We start from the raw sequence: 21,739 nt of genomic DNA, 5'->3' as shown, positions 1-21,739 counted from the left end.
AAATGATTTCAAGGCAATCCAGTGGAACAAATGGTGCACGGAACTGCCATTTGAGGGAGCGAAAATTCATAAAATCTGCGTATGGAAGTTTCTATACAATTTGTTCTTTGAAAATTAAAGATTAAATTGATCAAATAACGTCGGCTCAATTTTGACCTCAAAAAATACCGAAAAGTATTAAAAATACCGTAAACGGTCACCCTGCTCGAAGGTTTTCTCAATTTAAAATGATTTCCTTAACAACACCGAAACATGGTGTTAAAATTCAAAGTGCTGTTAAGCGCCAAGTGTAAGTATCGATACCCTATAGCTTTGCATGTTAAGTTAACAGCGAGCTCAGATATTCATATTTTTTGAATCGAGGCCAGGGTCATGTTCAGCCGTTTCATTCAATTCCGTCTACGATGGCATGGCCTTTAAACTTAAAAAAAAAGACCAACAAAAGACTCCATTACAGTTGATAACATAATATGTATTTTCTCTCCACTTCTGAATGTTTTGTTGTTTAAGATACACTTATATTTCAGCTAAATAATTTGTTATGGTAGGTCTATATAAAATTGGTCTAAACTGTGGAAATGAACGAGAATAGTTGCACTTTCTGTTTTAAAATTGGAGCATACAAGTGTGTTGGGGGAATTTCTGTTAATTACATTAAATGCGCGCACAACAGCTTCGTTCTCACATCAAGATAACAAAAAAAAAAAAAGAACTCAACGAACGAAAAAATACATTGTGGTTCGGGTACATGGATCGGTTTTAGGGACAATAGCTCTCTAGTTCATTAGCAAGTTCCAGGCATCATCCTCGGCGTTCGCCTTGTCGCCCGCAGGAGCGGCCGGTTTCGATTTCACATTTTTCACATCCAGATTGTCGAAGCCCTCGCTCAGCTTTACCGACGTGTCCTGCAGCTTCATGTTGCGGCGGGCACTCTGTCCACCCGATGGGGCATTCTGGTAGGAGGTCTCCGCGCTCTGGTAGTTGGAGGCCTCGAAGCCGGACCAGTCGGCGTCGTGCGTGAGGCCGGCGGAGGCGGTGCCACTGTTGCTGCTTAGCTGGGTATGATACGAGCTGGAGCTGGTCAGATGCGTCTTGTTATTGGCATTCTCCTGCCAGCCACCCCAGTCGCTGTCGCTCACGCCGCTCTGTTGGCCCAGGCCTCCGGCCAGATTTCCGCCTACCGAGTTCGATCGCTGCTGATAGGCGTTGTCCTCAAAGTTGGGGTCGTTGTAGCCGCTCTGCGGCGACGACATGTTGCTGCCTGCCAAGTTGTTCCAGCCTCTCTTGCCGATGTCTGTGACCTGTGGGAATATAAAAGCATACACTGGTGCTGTAGGACTTTTGGAGGACTAAAATTGGCAAAGGGGTTATTGCAAACTACAGACCTTGAAGGCCACATCTGTAACACCGCTCTGAACGGTTTCTAGCAAAGTGCCTTCTTTCATCTACAACCAAAAGAGGAAGAAAACAAAACGTACAAATAATAAAGACAACAAAGAAACAAAGATATCTATGGGTGATGGGTGGGTGTCCGTCGACTGACGCACCTTCGTTGATGCCAAATTGACAGTGGTAACGGCCTTATCCTTGGCGGTACTGGCCAGCTTTGAGGCGTTCGTGGAGAACAAACTCCAGCCCGACGCCAGTGTGGACAGTGTCGAGTCGATAAGCTCCTGAGATTGCGTTTTTGGCGGAGGCTCACGTGTGAACCCAAACCCGGCATACTTTCCGCCCTGGCTCGGTGGCAAGTTCCTGCAGGATAATTTTAATGAGATTTCGGATAATATTAAATCATCATCTAGAGTACATACTCTGGTCGCGAAGCGTTCTCAACTTGGCGTTTGCTGAAAAACTCCTCCTTCTGATCCCGAAATTCCTGTGTCTGGTATTGCTGATAGCCTGGGGCGTCACCATAGCTGCCGCCTCCGTTCTGATAGCCATCGGAGCCGCCGTAACCTGTTGCGCTGGCATGTGACTGCGAGCTTCTGTTGCCACTATTCCTGCTCTGGCTATTGTTGCTGCCCAGCCGCGTTTCGGCATCTTTTTGGTTCCAGCTTTTACCTTGGGCCAGTGCCGCGATCTTGTCGCGATACAGAGCCGCTGCCTTGGAGTTGTAGCGCTGCGTTATGGGCGCCCGTTCGCTCCAGTCGGCCTGATCCTCCAGGAACTCGCGAGCATTGCGGTTGCCACCCGCCTTCATCTTCTCCAGCTCAATGTCTTTCCATTTGTCCATCGTCACGGAGCGCACGAAGGACAGATGGACGCCCAGGCTGCGATGCTTCCCGGAGCACTCCAGACATATCCAAATTCCGTAGGTGACCGACACCCACTGGGGATTGTGTGTGCCGCACTCGAAGCATTTCTGTGTTCAATAGAAAATATGGCTTATTAAAATAAATATGTACATCTACGTGTTTGTGTCTACAGAAGCATGCATATGGATGTGTACATATGTATGAATGCATATATATGTGAGGCGGAAGTAAATTTCGGATGGAGGACTCACCGAATTATCATCTTGTGGCTTCAGCTCTTGGAGCACTCGTCGCGTCCTGGGACTGGCCATAGCAACAGAACGAACAGCTACCTACGTGCGACTTTTTGTGGCACTGCTTTGTCTTCGCAGCTGATACGAAGATATGAAACTTTTTGCTGACGCTGGCGGTGTGTACTGTCAATATTGGAAACCACGCACTAACTTACGACTCCCCAGCCTCTGTGGACTGTTCAATACCAACAAGTCTCCACGGCCACTTAGTTAAGCACATTTAATGGAGTTGCGAATTTGTTTGTACAAATTCCCAGCTCGAGATTTATAGTATATTGGCAAAAAAAAATTAAGCGTGTCCCACTTGAAAGTTCGAACTTAACCCACTTAACCCCCCTCTATTTAAACAAGTGAACAACTTGAGTTAAGCCGCGGAAAATACAACCACTAACCATACAGTATGGTAGTACCCACTGGTCGACGATGGGTTAATCGTTCTCTGTCCATGATCGGAAATCATATTCCCCGATTTTGATATTCGGTTTAATATTACTAGCTAGCTAAGACTTTCAGCTCTAAACAAATAATTTTATCCGATTGACGAATTACTTTCGTACACGAGTGGCTAATTATAAGAACTCATCTAGGTTGGATTGTTTATAGAATAAGGTTTAAATAAAAAAGGTAATGAAAAATGTACATTTTTTACATGGTAACTACACGGTAACTACACGTTTGGCTACATATCAACTACATATTTATGGAGTGGGGCAATTGTATACCCTATTTACTTTAATTCATGTTAAAATTCTGCTTTCCAAGCTGATTTGAAACATTAATAATGAATTTTTCACAGAATGAACTGTTTTAGACCTATTAATGCATTTGATACATATTCTTGGTCTATGTAAGAAGAAACTGCACCATTTCGTTGAAATAGCTTCAAAACAGAGAATGAGATTCTGCATTCCTTTGAGCTTGAAATGACAAGCAAGTCCTCAATTCTATATCCTTTTTCCAAGGGTATGCTAAATTTTGCTCATTTTGAATAGCTAGAGATAATAATTTGATCGATCAGTTAAATGGCGTTTATTCTTTGTGGTTGTGCAAATCGATCTTGCAGCATCTTTGAAGACTAACAAAGAACACCTATGCGCTAATTCGACTTCCAAACACATACAATATAAGTGATTTTATTCTGCATTAAATATTAAAACGGTTTACATTGACCGCGAGTTTTTACTTTAGTGTGTACGGATATTAAAAAATTTTAATAAACGAAGGCCTTAAGAATTTTCCTTAATACTTTGAATTCTTCAAAATTCCTCTTGTGGCGTCTTTTTAGTTGCTAGAGCTTTATATTATTCAGGAGTTCTCAACAGTTTAACACAATTACCGAAAGACGCAAGCACGGAATCCGAAGTTATAGAGTCCGTAATACTGGTGGGTTGCTTGGGAGATCACCACGGTGAATAACAATAAACGATAAAATAAACGAGTGCCATCTGCCTCAATGATGTGTCGAAGACCCATGTCGGTAGGACCCTTTTGTTTAGTGCAGAAGAGCATGGTAATCTCACTAAAATGGACGACATAGATAGTCTCCATCACTACCTTGACATACCATCCATACGGAACCATTTATGGGGTCGTAAGTTGATGCCGTACAGCAGGTACGTCACGGATAGAAATAATACAGGGCTGCCCTAGAAGGTTTGGTCCTTTTACGGGCTTACGAGCGAAAATTGCAAAACGAGATGCACGCAGCTGGCGAACATAATTGGTAATAGCGTGGTCATGGCTATTAAGGGGCCTGTGAGTTACCATTTATTAGGAAAATTATAGTTTTGTATTTGAAATCAAATATTACTTACTTTTGAGTTCGGTTTCCACTTCTGTGTCTGTGTAGTTCTTACAGTCACAGGTACTGAAGCTGAAGCTTAAGGGTACGACGTGAGTACACCTACAAGTTACCATTTAATAGTTAAATTGTATAAATATTTTAGAATTAAAATCCTTACACTTGAATTTATTTGATAAAAATATGAAATGTGATGTTTCTAAGTCAGTGAACTATAAATATCTGGTTGTGAACAATGAAATATAGTTCAAACTTGTATTGAATTAAAACTGACAGAGTGCCAATCCTAATGTTTTATACATACCTACTATACTGCTTTCAGTAACTATATTGCTAGATGCCTAATAACAGATAACAGCCAAAAGTATAGACAGATGGAAAGAAATATAATTCTTGTTTTTATCCCCGATAATCAAAGTGAATATAGGGGTATATCAGATTTGTGAGGAAAGATGATGTGTGTCACGCCCAGAAGGAAAGCGTTTCCGACCCCATAAAGTGTATATATTATCGATCAGCATCAATAGTCGAACCATTTCTGTCTGTCTATCCATTCGATCCGATGTGCTCAGAGGCTATAAAAGATAGAGACTCCTGTGATTTCGTACTGTTACAAGTGTATTTCAAAGTTTCGCCCTGCCTCCATCCGCCCCCCCACAATGGACTTTTAAAGATACGAGAAGACTAAACAAGCAGAATCATGGAGAATGACTATATCTTCCAGATTGGATCTGGATCAGATTGGATTATTATTAAGGCCAGAATTTGTTGTGGCGCACCATCTTTACATCTTTCCTTATTGATCCGCGAATCATACAAGATACCCAAAAGATCTTTATTGTTCTTTGGTTTTCCAATCGAAAGATGCTGCCTTATATATCACCATAGACATGTTGATCCATTATCGATTTGAGCCACCTGCCTTTCAGCCACCTCCCTTAGAGCCGCCTGCCTTTCAGCCACCTCCCTTTCAGCCACCTCCCTTAGAGCCACCTCCCTTAGAGCCACCTCCCTTTGAGCCACCTTCCTAATGTGACATGTGAGTCATATCGAGAGTCTTTTCTGGCGAAAAGAAAACAATTCGGCTTTCGTCGGACCACAGAATGCAAGAATGTTTCGAATACTGCAGTCGCTTTGATACATGCTTTTAAGTCTACAGTTTTTTTTTTCGTATTTTGGACATTCAATTTATGTTCTTGCAAGCAAGATTTAACTTTTTAAGATTTTTCTACTTGTCTTTAGGACGTCCACGTGTTTCTTCTTGTTAGCATATTTTAAAGCATTGTGAAATATTTTATTGAAGTAGCCGATGATTTTCCTCCTTTTGAATAGGTATTGCCTTTCGCAATCAAATGTTTGATCCTTTGGATTCTTTCTTCATTAAAGTGCTTTCTGAAAGCCATAACTACTTATATTTTGTAACTTTTTTGTAATAATCCGCCCAAGCAACCGATAATTTTCCGAGAATTGCCTGTTAGATCTGTTAGAATTGGGGGAGTAAAAACACTTCTGTCAGAGAGAAGAGATGTAACATCACTTTATATTACAGAAAAGTGGAAAAAATATTGGATAGGGGCCATGTTTTAAAACAATAAAGACTGAGGTACTCAGCAGTGCTATTTATTTCTCCGTCACTGTATAATATAAATAAATAATAAATAAATATAAATGGTTAATGGTGTGTGGGCTCTTCTTAATATAAGCTATATTAAGTATCGATATGGTGTTTGGCTAGTCGATCATTTTTGCATACTTTGCCGCAGATTTTGAATTCTTTGCAGAGAAACAAAATCAAACTCCAAATATAATTGATGGCCAGAAAATTTTCTCAATTTAAATGAATTTTGCTTGTTAGCAGCCAACGTTTTCCCTATCGTAAATATTTAATATATCCTGTGCCAATCTTCAAAGGCCTTTTAAAAACTCATCCAGATTATTCTCAATGAATAATAAGAAATATATTAGGACGATTAGTGGCTGCCACAGAAGCAGAATTATATGCTCTTTTCTTTGGTCTTCAGGCCGATGACGAATTCGAACAAATTGTACAATATCACGCTGATCTGATTCCCATATTGAAGCTATTCATGTGCCGACCGATTGACTCGACCACTACGATGTGTGGTAGATGGTAGATGGTAGATGGGGCGATGCAATGCTATTTCTGCAGCGTCATGCCGAAAAAGTTAATAAAAACAGCGATTTATCACACTCCTAACAGTAATCAATCTCCTACCGTCTGTCGGTGGATTGCAGACAGGGAAATTACTTACATGAGCGACTTCAATCCAAACAGACCGCGGGTGGCCCTACCTACCGCCAGTGTAGGTACCGGGAGAACGGCCCCAATTACGAGCCAAGGCGCCGCCCGAAAGATTTCCCCTCTATTTCTATGTATGGTCGGTCTGGCGGTCTGTCGGCATGACATCCAAAACATATTTCAAATCCTGGATTAGCATATAATTATGCACAATATTTCTGCAATTGGCAGGGCCTCGGACCATCGTTAATTCCTTTTCAATTTCCGAAATCGCGCATTTATTCAAGTCAGGCTCTTTGCTATAATTTGCGTCGCACGCCCATGCGCAGACGACTTGGGGGCGGGCCAAGTTGGGGCATACACACACACAACACACAACACACATGTAGGTATTGGATAATTGGAGGATGTGTTGAATTGAAAAGCCTGCCGGGTAATCCGATCGATCCAGCACACACTCCCCAGATGTTGGGTTCCAGCGTTCCACGGCTCCAGGTTGCCAGTTCCAGGTTCCAGGTTCCTCCTTTTGAGTTATGGAGCATGCCCGCTAAGTGAGCCGGGCGGGCACGGCTGCGCACTCGCTCAACGCTTTCAACAACTACTGAGACCCAAGGTTCCTGTGGTCCTGCTGCCGTTGGTGGTCTTATCAGGAGCCGAAGTGCACTCCCAACTGCCAGAAATGGCATTGCTGCGCATCCATTATCGGCTCTGTCACTGCTCTGGCCCGAGCTCCGCCCCGCCCCAGACAGTCGACCAGCGCCACTGGGCATTTTGCACTTTTGCTCAGCGGCCGGGATCGGTATGCCCTGAGTTATTGTGTGGATACGATCAAATTATAGGCCTGGGCTTGCATTAAACTCGCATAGAAGTCGATGGTTCTTGCTCTTCGTTGGTCGCTGGTCGCTGGTCGCTCGTCGCTGCTGAATGGTGGATGGTGGATGGGTCGATCTCCGACTACAGAGGATGCACACTTCATCATCGTTTGGGCAGAGCATCCGGTCAGGATAGTCAGTCGGTGTCGGTGTCGGTGGACGCGGACCCTTTCCACTCTGTTCCTAAACATGTCAACACGTGCAAAACAATGCTCGATTCTCATTTTCGTGCAAATGAATTTGAATTTATGCAAATGAGCGGCTGCTGCCAGTTCGCCGCGGCTTCGATATGTTCGCACGCCGCAGCCACAAAGTCTGCCCAGGCAGGCTCGGGATCGGGATCGGGATGGGGATTTGCGTCTCCGTCTCCGAATGAGAGACGCATGCGAATAAAATAAAAATCGCTGGAAATTGCACCAATTAAGTGGAAATGTATTCGGCCGGAGCTGGAGCTGGAGGGAGCAGATTGCTCTGCATTTATCAGCGATATTAAAGCGTTAAGTGAATTACTTATTCCCGTCGCCGCAGCAATGCGTTACCTTTCATGTCCTCCTCGGAGCTGGGTGTCGGTGTCACCGCTGCTGCCGGTCGATGTCGATGGCCGCGATCTTGCATGCGACAATTATATGCTGCGCGGTCCGACGCCAGCCTGGCTCCCGCTCTTGCACCCAGTGCCAGTGGACCAGGACCAGAGGAGGAAGGCGGCATCTATCACAGCAGTGAGGAGGCGGAGGTAGAGAGGGGCTCGGTCGGCTCTGGTCCTATGCCATGTAGTGATCGCTACTGAAGACGCTTTTGCCATTCCGTTGCCGCTGGTCGGTCGCTGATCGATTCAAGCCCAATCGATCCGCAGCATCATGCAACCGCGCACAGCTCTGGGCCAAGAAGTCCCAGTTCCAGTCCCAGTCTCAGTCTCAGGGAAGAGACACAAGGCGAAACAGAGGCAGAGGCAGAAGCAGAGGTTGAGGTCTCTCCTTAGCTTAACAAATCGTGCCAAATAACACAACATAATGACAACAAAGCAGACGACAGGGATAGCAACGACTGCGACTGCGACTGCAAAGACGTTGGTTGTCCACTTGGCTGCCTTTGGCCCTGTCTCTGGATCTGGCTCTGGCACTGGCTCTGGCTCTGGGATTGGTATTGGTCCCAAGACTGCGACTGCGACTGCTTCTGTCGGTGATTGCCATTTCAAGATTTTGCCACTCACACACTCACAGCTCCACAGTGTGGGGATGGCGAAAATTAAGAGATATTTATAATAAGCACGAAAACCACTTAATACTAACGCCTTTGGCAATTAACAGGTACAGCTCCGCTCCGGCAAGGATGCTGCTAGGCCTCTCTCTCTTTCTCTCTCTCCTTCGATGATGTGCAGCCCCAGCCCCAGCCCCAGCCCCAGCCCCAGCCCCAGCCCCAGCCCCAGCCCCAGCCCAGTCCCCATTCAACGACTTTCGATTTGCATTCTTATAAAGTATTTACACTCAAAATTAAACATGTTCTTACTAAATATGTGCAATATATAAACAAAGGAAGCTAAAGAAGAAGGAAATTCGTATTCTTTATTGAATTTTTACACATTTTGCACAGGAAATCAAGAAAGCTAAGTTCGTACTGGACCTAAACTACAATTTTGTACTTTTGTAATGCATCTTTAAAAGAAAACAAAAACGTTCTTCTAACAAATACGTACTTGTGTTTGACCTATCGTCTTTATAACAGCCATTTGATATAGTAATCCGATCTGCACGGCTTCGATTCAAGTAAAAAGAAGGGTCTGCGCAAAAACCAGATAGTCTTTTGGGCTGAGAAACTACTTTGCAGAGAATCAGGCATATGTATAAGACAATATGAATGGAAAAGGGAATGGAGTTGATGGGAATCAAAAAAGTATAATTTATATTTCCTATAGTGGAAAATCATTAAATCGTTTAACCCAATTGTTAATTTTCAGAGTTCTAATAGTATCGCCGACGACTCTCAGGAGGATGCTCGTCTATTCAAAACCGAGATCAGAAGCTGCACAAAGCGCCAGAGCTGCTTTTGCCACAAAAGCAATCCAAGTGAAAGCCACTCCATGCGGCCACTGACGGGCGGGCTCCCTCCTCGATGCCGTGGCTGTGGATGGGGGCTCCCTCCACGTATAGAGTACAATGTACACTGTTTCGACGACTCATCAAAAGCCCCAGGTATGGGGTTTTAATTGTTTTGCATTCTCTTGGCAGGCAGGCAGGCGGGCGGGCAGGCAGGCTGGCGTATTTCTTTCATCATCACGCATCGAAATCGACGCTGGAGTTGACGCCTTCGGTGGCTCATTACAATCAATAATGGTGGCTGGCGCAGGGTTCGTTCGATTGATTCTTTCAGCTTCCCTTCAGTATTGAGAGTCGATCGATCGGACAGCGAGTGTGGATATTGTGTGGTGGTGGTGGTGGTGGTGTTGCTGCTGCTGCTTTTGCTGGGGATCGGGATCGAACACTGTTAAGCGAACGATTATAGAAGTGGTTTTCTGATTTGACAGGCGTTAAATTAAAATTTAATTCGGCCATCTATATAATTATAGTGATCCATCCGAGCATACACATTGACGACAAAAACGAGGACGGCGACGACTTCTCAGCGCATGTAATTAAAGCCACATTAATCACCCGGCTCCGGCTCCGGCTCCAGGCCCAGCTCCAGCTCCAGCCTCAGATGAAGCCTCAGATGGGTCGGTCAGTCGGTCGGTTGGTCGGTCAGTCGCTCGCTCGCTTCGAAGAAGATGCCAGGTACTCGAGTTTGAGCTGGAGCCTGTGCCTCTGTTCCTCTGTGCCTGTGCCACTGTCTTGGTGTCTGTCTCGATGCCTCTGCTCTGCTCAATGCTTTTGGTAGCCACAAAATTGTCAGATTTGTCCACTTGAGTTATTTTCGAATGCGCGTTGTGCCCCCGGGCTCCCCTCTGACTCTCTCTCTCTCCCTCTCTCTCTGATCTCCTCTCCCTTCAGTGACGAAGGGTGTCATCTTCTGAATTCCCAACCAATTATACGAAACTCGTGAGAATTTATCGCACGCATGTCATCGTATTGTATAGATTCGGTTCGGTTTTATTTGTACTCAGCACGCGGTTAGAGATACTCGTAAAAACTGAATAAATTAAGTAAAAAAATTGAAAAAAAAAAAATAAAATTGCACTAAATATTCTCCATTGAAAGCGATAGGAAACGGACACTGCCTGACAGAGCCCTGCCTCCTATGGCCCCAATAGATCATCACTCTGTAGGATGGGTAAATATGTATGTGTAGTAGTAGTAGCTCTATGCCGTCTCCTCTGCGCCTCCCTCTGCGTCGTGCTCCACGTTGATCTCCTCCTCCTGCTCCTCTGTATCCAGATCCAGGCCAATCGGATTCATCTGCGGCGTGGCCATGTACTTGGCTATGTACTGGCGAGCAAAGTTGAGAGCGAAGGCCGCCGCCGAGGCCTGGGGAATGGGCATCGGCATGTGCATCGACATCGACATGGGCATGTGTATGGGCATGGGCATGGGCATGGGCATGGGCATGGGGATTGGCATGGGCAGGGTACGGAACGCACTGTTCTCACCGCCCATTGATAATGGAGCTGATGCTGTGGGTGAGGCAGGAGGTGCCGGTGCCGCTTCCCGCGTTGCTTCCACCTCGAGGACGAAGTTGTTGTTGTTGATGTTGCTGTTGTTGTGGGAACTGCTGCTGTTGCTGCAGGTTGTGGAGGTGGTGGTGGTGTTGCTGCTGCTGCTGCTGCTGATGTGGCTGGTGTTGTAGAGATGGCGATGGCCCGGATACGCGTGATGCTCCAGCGGCTTCTGAGGACCAGGCTCGGGCGTCGATGCAACTGGAGGTGGACCTCCAGCAGGCGTTGACGTTGGCGTTGGCGATGTTGAGGTCGATGTCGAGTCGCGCTGCTTGAGCAAGTTGACCCGTTGGTGGCGCCGCCATTTCGCTCGTCTGTTGGAAAACCAAACCTAATTGATCAATCGACGGAGAGACAATTTGTTAGTTGATAAAGAAAGAGTGGGGGCTGTGTCTGTGTGTTCGCTTCTGAATCGATGTGGTTAGTAGGCAATGACGGTACATATATTTCAGAGGCCACAAACCGAAACCGAAACGGATACGGATACGGAGACCGAATCCGAATCCGTATCCGAATCAGAGGCCGACTCGCACTCACCTGCACCCGCGCCTCGCTCAGCGCGGTCCTGCCAGCCAGCTTTTCGCGGGTGCTCACGCACGGATAGTGCGACTTTTCGAACTCCTTCTCCAGTTCGTCCAGCTGCTCCGGGCTGAAGGTTGTGCGGTTGCGGCGGAACTTGGGCTGATCGCTGTCCTGCGACTCGCTGTCCTCTCCCTCAATATCTGCCGAGGGGAGTGGGTTCTTTTAGCAGGGACTCAACAGCCCGTATCACACTATTACCACTCACCGATCACACGGTTGGCGTCTGTATCCACGTCTGCATCCGCCTCCGGGGAGCGGCTGCTCCTGCTCTCCCTGCTACCCGATTCCGGCGAGAGGGCCGGCAAGGAGAGCCGTCCACTGCCGGCACTGCTCTCCCCACAGGCACTCCCGTTGGTGGTGTTGTTGCTATTGGTGGTGTGGGAGTTGGCATTGGAGCTGGCATTGCCGTCGCTGCCGTAGCTAGTGCTGCCGGGAAGGGCTCCGCCGGCGGGCAGGGGCACAGCACCCCAGAGCGGATGGTGGCCGGGCCACGTGGGAAAGCTCGTGTAGGGATGTGGGTGCGTGGGATGCAGGGCATAGCCGTAGCTGGCGGCTCGGGCGAACTCCGCCGCGGCCCGCTCGGCGGCGCGGTTGCGCAGAATGCGATTGATGCTGCTCACCGACGGGGCGGTGGCATTCGTGCAGACACCTGTGGGAGAGGAGGATGAGAGCATTATGTGGACTGCACACCGGATGCTGTACGTCATGACCCGCTCATGACCCCGAACAAATGAGCCCAAGATTGACTGTAATGAGAGGGCCATTCGCGATTCGAATCTGCCTCTGATCCGAGGTCCAGCTCCAGCTCCAGCTCCAGCGCCAGTGCCAGTGCCAGCGCCAGTTCCGCCTGTGTGTTCGTGCGTCTCATGTGAGAGATGGCTATCGGAACGATTCATTGCCCCGAGCGATTTGAACTGACTGCCTATGTCCACTGCCCACAGGCGACTGTCAACTGCCGTCAACTGGTTGCTGGCTCTGCTGCTTTGCTGCTTTGCTGGTTAGTGGCTTCTGGTGGCTGGTTGGTTAGTGGACTCCCTGGCTACCATTCTGATTATCGTTCCCTTGCAGACGGACCGGACTGGACCCCGAAATGAGTGACACAAATGTGAGCACATTTACATATCAATCGGCATCGATGGGGCTCCCGGCAGCACAGACTCCACTCCCGTCTTCGGAACGGATCGGAACGGAACGGATGTTCATAAATTAGCCAATCGATAAATCTAAATCTACGCCACTGAAACAGTATATTCTTACAACATTAAATGAGCCTCGCTCGGGACTGGACTTGAAACGGGGGCTATCCGATCGCGGATAAATCGCAAAGCATTCGCATTACGAGCACCATAAACACATCAATCCAGACCGATGGCCCGATCGATGCCTGATGGCTGATCTTCTGCTGCTGCGGCTGCGGCTGCTGCTGCTATTCCAACTGCTTCTGGTTCTGTCAGTCTCCCCATCTCTGCTGAAGAAGCGCGTAAACCTGCACTGCCCGCCCAAAGCCACAGCCAAAGCCACAGCAAGAACCAGAGCCATAGCCAGAGACAAACCCAAAGCCAAAGCCAAAGCCAGATCCACATTCAGACCAGGACGCACACAACACAAGACGACGACGACGACGACGACGACTACTCTTGTCGCGACCGTTGTCATTTGTTGTGCAATTTCGCTTTCGGGGGTTCCCTGTCAGTTAATTAGCTCAGCTACTCTCATTGTGTCCCGCCCTGGGAGCAGGAAGCAGGGAGCAGAGGGCAGGGCGCAGGGCGCAGGGCGCAGGTGGCAGGGGGAAGGACTCCCGATCATCTGGCCCTATTGTTCCGCATCCGAATCTGACTTACCTTCGCTGATCAGTCTCTCGCGTATTTCCCACGCGAAAATCGTTGGATTCTCGCGCTTGTACTGCTCGATCTTGGAGACAACCGTTGGGGTGGCCACCTTGGGCTTGGAGCCGCCGATGAGGCCGGGTGGTCGCAGGGTGCCTGAAAAGATAGAGATTATATGCCATATTATAAGAGTGTGTCCGATCTCCGACAAACCTCCAACCTCCGACCTCCGACCTCCACTGGGGTTGTATAACCCCATTCTAATCATTTTCTCTCGCCCGAAATAACGCTAGGGGCATTAGCGCATTGTGCGACTCGCATAATTTTCACATTGTTCAGCAGCTCTCTTCCCGTGTGGGCGTTTCGAGTCGAGCGGGTCAAAAGCCCTCCGGCAGCATTGCATTGTGTGCCACTATGGGTTCGAGCTACCTGTTTGCCCTGCCCTGCCCCGCCCTGCCCTGCCCCACTGCCACTAACTAACTAGACAATTAAGCCGGGGAGCGGGACGGGACGGGACGGGCCCGGACCGGGAGCCGCCAGCCGCCAGCCATTATCATTCAACAGAGCGCTAATTTGAATATTTGACAAACATCAGCGCCACAAGCTCTCAGACTCTCGGAATCGGAATCGGACTCCAACTCAGAGTCAGAGTCAGATTCAGATTCAGACTCGGATTCAGTCACAGCCTCGTCGCAGCTCAAATGATAATTCGTCGGAAGCGGTTGACAGGCGCGCGCGTTTATCTTGTAAATTGAGCAGCGAAACTACACCCGGAGAAAACTCTTCTAGACAGACTCCATAGATCAATGGGTTCGCTGAGAGGGGGGCTGCGGTGCTGGAAGGGGAACAAGGGGAACCAGTATTTCCATTCGAAAAACTCATGTGGCTAGAGCAACAACTGGTTTCCGTTGCTTTCTTTCAGTGTAGGCACAAGTACATGGCTTATTGCACAAAACGGAAATTATTTGCACAATTTGAATTGGCCAAAATGGAAGTGACTCGCACCCGCAAATTTACATACATATCTACCTATGTACATATGTATGTATGTGTGTATAGATTGGACGGTGCGATTTGAGGCCACGCTAATGAATATTTGTGAATGGGCCGCCGATTCATTCATCACACCACGTTGTGGCACAGTCAATGGTAGTGGATGATAATGCCCCTGTCAGGTTAGAATCTCAGATGGAATTTCGCTATTTCAGGGATTATTAATTCGCTAAATAATAGTTTTATGGATTGTATAGCATATCGAACCTTCAGAGCCCATGCCTATTTTGGGATCTCCAGCTAACTTTATGTATCAGAGGGCTGCCTTCTAGTAAAGCACCAATAAAATAACCTTGAAAATGGTTTAATTGTTCTTAAAAATATTCTCCAGGAATATGAAAATCCATTTTCACAGTATTTTTGCCACTTAGAGGGAAGAATCACTAAAACAAGGCTTCATCGGCCAAATGGTTGATCATTTTTTGTATAGCTGGGAACAAAAAGATGAGATTAGTGAGAGGATCCCTTGATTCGATATCTTGCTGATGGGCGCAGGGGTTTGAACTGGATGAAGGAATGATGATGAGCACTCCTATGGGCTGACAAATACTTTTATAATAAGAAATGGGAGTATATTCTTTCGATAGTCTTTCGATAGACTTCCTGATAGACTTATGGCATTATCATCTAATATTTCGGGGCTATATCGGCGACCTACTACAAAAGAAGAACGAAATTCGCTTCTATTTGTATCCTTCTGTGATCAGTTTTGTCGAATAGCTTGTCTAAGATTCTGAGTCATTATAAATTTTAGAAAATCTTCATAGCACATAAATCTGTAATATCTGCAGCAGTTTTCCTAATTGATCTATCTTCATGTTGGTTCGGAATCTGCATTTAGAGAACCTCAAGTTCATTTATCGAGATATCAAGTTCCCCCTTGAGAGGCATGGGCTCTGTTAATTTGAGGGTTTTCGAAAATATATGTATGAGCCATTTGGAGTGCACAACTCGGTGGCAAATTGAAAATGACATGGTCAAGTGTCGCACTCTCAGGTGGCAACAGGTGTGCGGCTGCTGAAGACTCGGGGCCCTAGTTCTGATTGTGGATATCGATAGAGTAGAGTAGAGGGTGGGGTGGGGTGGGGTGGGAGTCGAGTGTGGTGTGCTGTGTGGTGTGGTGCTGTGTGGTGTAGTGGTGGTGGTCTGCCCCTGGCCAGGTGCAACTGGGGGTAAGGCGATGGCCAATCGATTTGTCGTGTATACGTGACCCCAACAACGGAGCCCAAGCAAATCGATTGGAACGCTTGGGGCGCTAATGCGGCGGGACACATGGCAATTGCATTTGGGGCGCGTGTTTTGTGGTTCCGCCAAATCGGTTATGCCAAATCGGACCCGGATGACTCCGTTGATTGCATTGGCTAGGCCTTGCCATCCCATCCCCTTTGCCCCTTGCTTACCTAGCAGCTTGGAGACGGCTCCTTGCTGGGAGAGCATGTGCTGGGCCAGGTCGTATCCGCGCAGTCCGAAGCGGGACAATTCAAGCAGGCGATGCTGGGAGGCCAAGGCATTGAGATTGGTGGCGGTGGCCGTCGCCGTCGCCGTCGCCGTCGCAGGTGCGTTTCCGTTTCCTCCGCAGAAGAGTCCGCCCATCGTGGGAGCGGGTGGTGTTCCTTGGGCCATCATTGGCGCGGATGGGCTGAGGCTGTGCGGCTGTGTGAGGGCTGCAATTGGAAGGAAACCAAAAGAAATAAGTACGGAAAGGGATATACTCGAAGAGATCGAACAGAGAGAGAGAGAGAGAGAGCGAGAAGGGGGGAGGTCGAAAATCATTAAATGTCAATTGGAATTTAAACGAAGCTGTTGCCGGCATTCCGCGCGTGACACAGAAACACCAAGAAATTTGTAGCGCGATCAACGAGCGACAGTCGAGAGGCCTGAAGCCTGTAGCCTGTAGCCTGAAGGCTGTGATGTGGTATCGGGCGATGAGACAATGAGATGGTTGGACAAATTTCGGCTTGCTGGGTTGATCGACGACGTCAAAGCCAAAGCCAAGGTTCGACTCAAAGTCAGAGCTGGAGCTGTAGCTGGAGCTGGAGCTGGAGAGATGGTCACCGCGGACAGCCGGACGCTGGCGGAAGTGTCAGCGTTTATGGGCATAATGGACGCGGTGTGGTCCATTAGTGGACCGGCTGCTGCTCATGCTGCTGCTGCTGCTGCTGCTACTGATGCCACTGCAGCGGAATCAGTGGCAGAATCGACATCGACGGCCACTGCCGATTGCAGTCGGAATTTATGGAATTCCTGACGTTCTGCAGACGCTGGCAATTTGTTGCCGGTCGGTCCTCTTGGATTGGACCCGGATCGGGGATCGGATCGCCTGTCACTGTGCTGCCAGCAATTGGCCATTCCTCAGATGTAGAAGCTTTTATGTTCGTTTTGACATTTTATCTGATCGCGAGAACTGCACACATTTTAACACCTCTTTTTTGGAGCGATCCACCTCCCTGTGTGGCCACAGAGAGTCGCCAGTCGTCAGTTGCTGCAGTTGCTGCAGTTGCAAGTTCCAGCCGTGGCAAGTTCCAGCCGCCTGGTATGCTCTTTCTTCGACCGATTGGGCCGCTCCGATCTGGCAATGGCAGTGCTCCTGCACTAATTAAGCCCATGCAGATGCGGCGACCCCACTTGCTCGTACGCTTAGTTCCAGCCGCCAGTTTCTACGGGGGACAATTTGTTGCATTCGCATGTTGCACCAATTGTTGTGGTTGCGGCTATGGCTTTGGCTATGCTTGATTTATGCCGCGCTCCAGAAGCAGCAGCAGCAGCAGCTGGATGTCAACGAGACCAGGTCCGACTGGGACTGGGACTGGGAGCAGGATCGACCGATGATTTACTACGTTAGTGGCAATGCGACAGCTCCGACTGCCCCGACGCGCCTCAGTCAATTGCAAAAGCGGCTTAAAATCGCGGGAACTGCCGTCCTCGTCCTCGTCCTCCCGTGCAGAATCTCCCCCCGGAGACGCTCCAGATGTTGCCACCGCACGACGCACTGGCACGTCACCGTGCGACTTATAACAAGAAGCGATGCCGATGCCGATGCCGATGCCAATGCCGTTCGGGATCGGGTTCGGAAACGGGCATCGTGCATCGGGAACGAATCGCGCTCCCCACAAGTGATGATCGCCTCGGAATTCAATTGATAGTTTGATTTATTGCTACCGGTAGGTTTTTGCGCAGCTCCCTCCCGGCACTGCATATAAATTAAAGTGGTGGCTCGCTTTTTTTATGCGTGGCTCCCATCTCCATCTCCATCCAAGTGCATGCCCCCCAGGCCCCAGGCCCCATCCTCCTGCTCATCGCCGGGCCCCGCGCCTCGCCTGGTGCTCGCTGATCTTGTTTGTCGCGCGCAGCGCATTACTCGTCGTCTAAGGCTTCTGGTTTTTATTGCCGATCCGATCTATGCGCTCTATGGCGATCTTAGAGCATTTCCCTACGCTGAATGGAATCTGCTGCGGAATATGGCACCTCGAACTTGGTATAATTCTTTTCCCTATAAAATCGTATACCAAATAAATGGTTATCGTGCCTTTGGGCCTTTAGGTTGATATTTTTCTGAGTAGATCGGGAAAATAATATCATGGACCGGTTTGAAGGAATGGAAATCGAAATAGGTAAAGCTCGAACTTACTCTAGTTCATTTAAATATAAGATCCTTTACGAAATGGGGGTTAATCATACCTAATAATATTATATCTTGTAAATAATATATTTCTAAAGGAATGAATGTCGCTCTCTCTATTATATAAACAAGTTTTGGGTCGTTCGTCCTTGTCTTCATCCGATATTTTACTCATAAAGGCGCGAGCGAGCGAAGCGAGTGAGTCGGGGGTAGGCGCACGAGCGAAATGAGTGTGCAGAAGACCCACTGGTCTGATATAAAAAAAGATGCTAGCTATCGACAACCATGATCATTTCTCGATAGGCCATACGATTGTCAATCTGTGATAAACTGAGGAAAGTCGTACATCATCAGTACAGTTTTCGACATGTGTTTTCGACATGTGCCTGTCTGAAGGATAATTGAACATCTATTCCATGTTCTATCGCTCTGATATAGATGCAGATGGATCTATATACCCCCAACGTTTTAGTTGGAGCACAACATAACGTAACATAACGATCCCGGGGGACATACATATGACTGCACTCTCCACTCAATTTCTGAGGTGACTCCTCCGGGGCACTCTCCTCCACTCTTCGAAAATCATCGTGCACACCTTTTATACGCTTGGCTTTCTAAGAATAATGCGAATACACGCACCACGTAACCTGAGAGCCCTAAGTATGGTTTCTGCCCTATGCTTAAACTTCAATGTATGCCATGTACCCATGTACCCATGTACCCGTCCATGCACCGATGCCCCCTCCCTGTCCCTGTCCCTGGGCTCCGGCTGCTACGTTGGTGCCTCCGTTGTGTGTGTGTGTGTGTGTGTGCGTCCCATGCTGCTTTGCCACTCTCTCCCTCTCTGCCTTTCTCTGTGTCTCGCTGCCCCCGTTCCTGAGCTCTTTTATAATTATTTATTTATTGTGCAACTTCCAACACCTTCTAGAGACAAGTCAAAGCTTTGGCCCGCTGCTCGCACCATGCCCCCCCCCCCCACCCCGTCCCCGCCGGCGACCGTCTCATCCCGGTCTGCGGACTGTGAGTGGCCCCTCGATGGCCGCCGCGACATGAACTAATTTTATTTGACAACCCATACTTGTGCAAAGCAAATTGCCACTGATGTGCGAAAGACCAAAACAGTTGCCAGTTGTGTCTCCTGTCCGTTGAGTATGTTTATATATGTATATATCTTGTATATATGTATATACTCGAACTTATTGTGGCTGCCGCTGCGATGCTGTTGTGAAATTTCCAAATCATTGCACTTTCCAGCAGGCATTTGCCTAGTGGCTGAAGCTGTGGCTGTGGCTGTGGCTGGGGCTGGGGCTGCTCTTTGTCTTAAACTGTTTCTGTTTCTGTTTGCTGGGGCCCCCGTATCCCTGTCACTTCACGGAATTTCACCCAAATTCACAGTGCCATGGAGCGTGCAACGCGGAGGAGAGGGGACTCTGAAGGGGTGCACGATCCCCAACACCATCTAACCACCTCACCACCTTACCACTCACCTGTGGGCGCGGCTGTGGGCGAAACGGGCGTCATTGCCGACGGCTGGCCACCGCTTCCGGGCAGAAGATGGACGTGCGACGGCATTGGGACCGCTGTCATGGCTAGGGAGACACCGGGTGCCGCACTGGCCGTCGGCATAATGGCTCCCGGAGATTCCGGGCCTCTGGGCGGCACGGCTGGGGCTGTGATGGCGGTGCAAGTGGCAACCGCAGTGGCACCTTTTGTGGGAGTCCTCGTTGGGACTGGAGTTGTGCTGGTCACTGTTGTAGCCATTCCCCGCGTCAGAACTGTATGGTCGAGGGGGAAGAGCTGTCTGGAAGGCTGGCCGTCGTCTACCTACACGTCAGGCAGCAGCAGGTGGCATCTCCAGTCGGGAAGCCAATGGGAAATTAGAAAAACTGTTTTTCCGACGGCCTCGCAGCACTCGTCACCGTGTCGGTCGTCGTCGGGGTTCTCCGAAAAAAAAAACACGATCGAAACGCGAACCGGAACCGTCGCCGACGCGCGCTCACTCACGCCGACTGGGATTGTGAACAAGCTGTGGCCAGGCCCCAGCCGAGACTTACTTTGCTTGCCCCTGCGCCTGTCCGGGTGAGGGCGGAGAGGGGCAGCCGACCTGCAGCTGGTCGGCGGGCGGGGGCTGTTGTGGGGCTGTATTCTGGTTTGCTTGTGGTTGTGGTTGAGCACTGAGCTGAGCAAGCGAGCATTCGAAACGGGATACACAGTGGATACAGTGGCTACAGTGGCGGCGTTTGAGTGTGAGTGCGACTGCGAGTGCGAGTGAGAGTGAGAGTGCGCGTTTGAGCGCTTTGCGGAGTGAGTGCTATCTTTGAGCATAAACTATGCAGGCAGGCAGGCAGACACAAACGCTGTTGTAAAAGTTCAATAATTAATTAGCCCGACATTCGGGTTCTGGTGCATTGTTATTTGTCAAACTCTCCGCCCCAAAGGCGCGACCGGTTGCGTTGCCCTTTAATTGAGAAATACGATTTTTTGCAGTGCCATCGTTTACTGACCTAACGGTATTTGCGGCCTGTGCCGTACAGCCCATGCAAAAAGTGCATTAGGGTGGACATTGATGGCAAGGCCGGAGGAAAACCAATGAATTCGCGCAGCTCTGGCCAACCAGTCAGAGTAACAGAAACGTAACCGATTAGCGTGTTGTCCACTCAATCCTCCTTGCAAGAGAGAGACAGAGACAGAGCGAGAGAGAGAGCAGTAAAAGCCTGCGCACAACTCTGCAAAGGAAGCGAAACAGAGAGAGAGAGAGAGAGAGGGAGATGCTGCTGCAATTGCAGTGGCAGTTGGAGCCACCAGGGTGGAGGGGGGTGTGGTGTCCCGACTAATTGATTTACTTGTCCGCAGCCACCCCACTACCTCCCCCAGTCAGTCCCTGAGCTCTGGAGAGGATGCAAAATGGTCGACCGACGCTGGTTGGCTGTGGATGCGGCAGTGATGTGAATGGATGGACACTGGAGGAGTGGAGCCCGGGGTCGATGTAATGGCTGCCAAGTGGTTCGGTTCGGTTCGGTACGGTGTCGGTGTCAGTGTCGGTGTCGATGACAGTGTCAGTGTCGGAAGCTCTGCTTTGTTTTGGCAGAGCTTCGGCTTTTACATGGAATCCAAGGGTCTAACCTCAGGCGCCGTCGCCGTCGCCGTCGCCGTGGTCGTCGCCAAGTGCGGAACGGAACCACCACATGGAGGCGTCATTGGAGTCAGGGAGAGGCAGGTAATTGGCAGGGACACTCAAGCGTGTCTACCTGTCTGGGGGGCGTGCCACCCAGCACTGATAATGGGGAATAATCAATTTTAATGGCCTATAATCCGCCACCGCAGAATAACAATGATCACCCACCCGATGCTACCCGATTGAAAGGTGAACTTTTCCAGCGGAATGCTCCACCGCACGCCACACGAGAGGCACACGGGAGACACACGAGAGACGTCTACCCAAACACTCCCCCCTCACATACACAAATTTGTTGACGCAGTCCCAATGATTTATTTATTTATTGGATAAAAGACTAAGCAAAAGTCGCTT

General features: G+C 48.8%; 2 protein-coding genes across 3 annotated transcripts; both read right to left on the bottom strand.

Moving 5' to 3' along the window:
- Positions 1–727: 727 nt before the first annotated feature.
- LOC6596178 (ADP-ribosylation factor GTPase-activating protein 1) lies at positions 728–2,811 on the bottom strand. 2 transcript variants are annotated; one of them, XM_026989434.1, is made up of 5 exons: positions 2,507–2,811; positions 1,812–2,362; positions 1,548–1,752; positions 1,386–1,445; positions 728–1,301 (listed from the first exon to the last, which is right to left on the bottom strand). In XM_026989434.1, the coding sequence occupies exons 1-5, from the start codon at positions 2,564–2,566 to the stop codon at positions 777–779; spliced, it is 1,401 nt and encodes a 466-aa protein (XP_026845235.1). In that variant the 5' UTR covers positions 2,567–2,811; the 3' UTR covers positions 728–776. The 2 variants fall into 2 exon arrangements, with proteins under 2 accessions (XP_026845235.1, XP_026845234.1); XM_026989433.1 differs by lacking the exon at positions 1,386–1,445.
- An 8,175-nt stretch (positions 2,812–10,986) lies between these two features.
- Positions 10,987–20,202, bottom strand: LOC6596179 (paired box protein Pax-1). Its single transcript, XM_026989665.1, has 6 exons — positions 19,698–20,202; positions 15,989–16,252; positions 13,551–13,691; positions 11,915–12,358; positions 11,665–11,849; positions 10,987–11,441 (listed from the first exon to the last, which is right to left on the bottom strand). Exons 1-6 carry the CDS (start codon positions 19,969–19,971, stop codon positions 11,058–11,060), a joined length of 1,692 nt encoding a protein of 563 aa, XP_026845466.1. The 5' UTR covers positions 19,972–20,202; the 3' UTR covers positions 10,987–11,057.
- Positions 20,203–21,739: the final 1,537 nt, after the last annotated feature.

Source organism: Drosophila persimilis, unplaced genomic scaffold (genome assembly GCF_003286085.1).
Source record: "Drosophila persimilis strain 14011-0111.01,24,50 unplaced genomic scaffold, DperRS2 tig00000431-arrow-pilon, whole genome shotgun sequence".
Taxonomy (NCBI): domain Eukaryota; kingdom Metazoa; phylum Arthropoda; class Insecta; order Diptera; family Drosophilidae; genus Drosophila; species Drosophila persimilis.
The sequence above is the reverse complement of the archived record's forward strand: the minus strand, read 5'-3'. Positions and strand labels throughout refer to the sequence as shown.